This window comes from Nestor notabilis, unplaced genomic scaffold (genome assembly GCF_000696875.1).
Source record: "Nestor notabilis isolate BGI_N333 unplaced genomic scaffold, ASM69687v1 scaffold23823, whole genome shotgun sequence".
In the NCBI taxonomy this organism is placed as follows: Eukaryota; Metazoa; Chordata; class Aves; order Psittaciformes; family Psittacidae; genus Nestor; species Nestor notabilis.
The window spans coordinates 3,241-3,997 of record NW_009922739.1 but is presented as its reverse complement, the minus strand read 5'-3'; the positions used below and the strand labels follow the sequence as shown (position 1 = coordinate 3,997).

At 54.2% G+C, this 757-nt stretch overlaps 1 protein-coding gene across 1 annotated transcript in view; it reads left to right on the top strand.

The window, feature by feature from the left end:
* Positions 1-427, top strand: part of TSTA3 (tissue specific transplantation antigen P35B) — a 3,529-nt gene extending 3,102 nt beyond the window's left edge. Inside the window, exon 10 of the mRNA XM_010011786.1 lies at positions 372-427. Coding sequence (XP_010010088.1) covers positions 372-427 — 56 coding nt within the window. The remainder of the gene's footprint in view (positions 1-371) is intronic.
* Positions 428-757: the final 330 nt, after the last annotated feature.

Genomic DNA, 757 nt, shown 5'->3' with positions numbered 1-757 from the left:
AAGGTCCCTTAAGTCCCTTCGACGTCCAGCCCTTCGCCATGGGCAGGGACACCTTCCACTAGAGCAGGTTGCTCCAAGCTCCACTCAACCTGGCTTTTTTAGTGTATTAAACTAAAAGAGGAAGAAATTGTTTATGGTGAGGGTGATGAGACACTGGGCCAGGCTGCCCAAAGAGGTGGTGGATGCCCCAGCACTGGAAACATTCAAGGTCAGGTTGAATGGAGCTTGGAGCAACCTGCTCTAGTGGAAGGTGTCCCTGCCCATGGCAAGGGGTTGGAACTGGATGATCCTTAAGGTCCCTTCCAGACCAACCCATTCCATGCCCAAACTGCATTTCCAATCCCAAACCCATCCCGTCTTCTCCCTCCCAGCCGTGAAGGAGACCTGCGCCTGGTTCAGCACCAACTATGCCAACGCCAGGAAGTGACGAGTCAACGCGGTGCCGGCATCATCCTCTTCAACTCAGGGTTGTCCTTTGCTGGGGCAGAGGACGGGGCTGGGGGGGGAGACAGTGACATTTCCAAAGTACAAAAGGGCTGCCAAAGCCCACTGAGAAGCCACCATGGTCCTACCTGCTGCTGGGAGCAGTGTGGGATGCTCAGTACAGGTGGAAAGAAGGTTTATGCACCCCAAAAGGTGCTGGGACCCCAGACTAGATGGTAGCAACCAACTGGAGCCACCAGCTTGGCTGTGTCCAAGAGACTGGTGGTTCTGGCTGAGCTCTAATGGGCTACACTACTAGTTACCTGTATTTAAT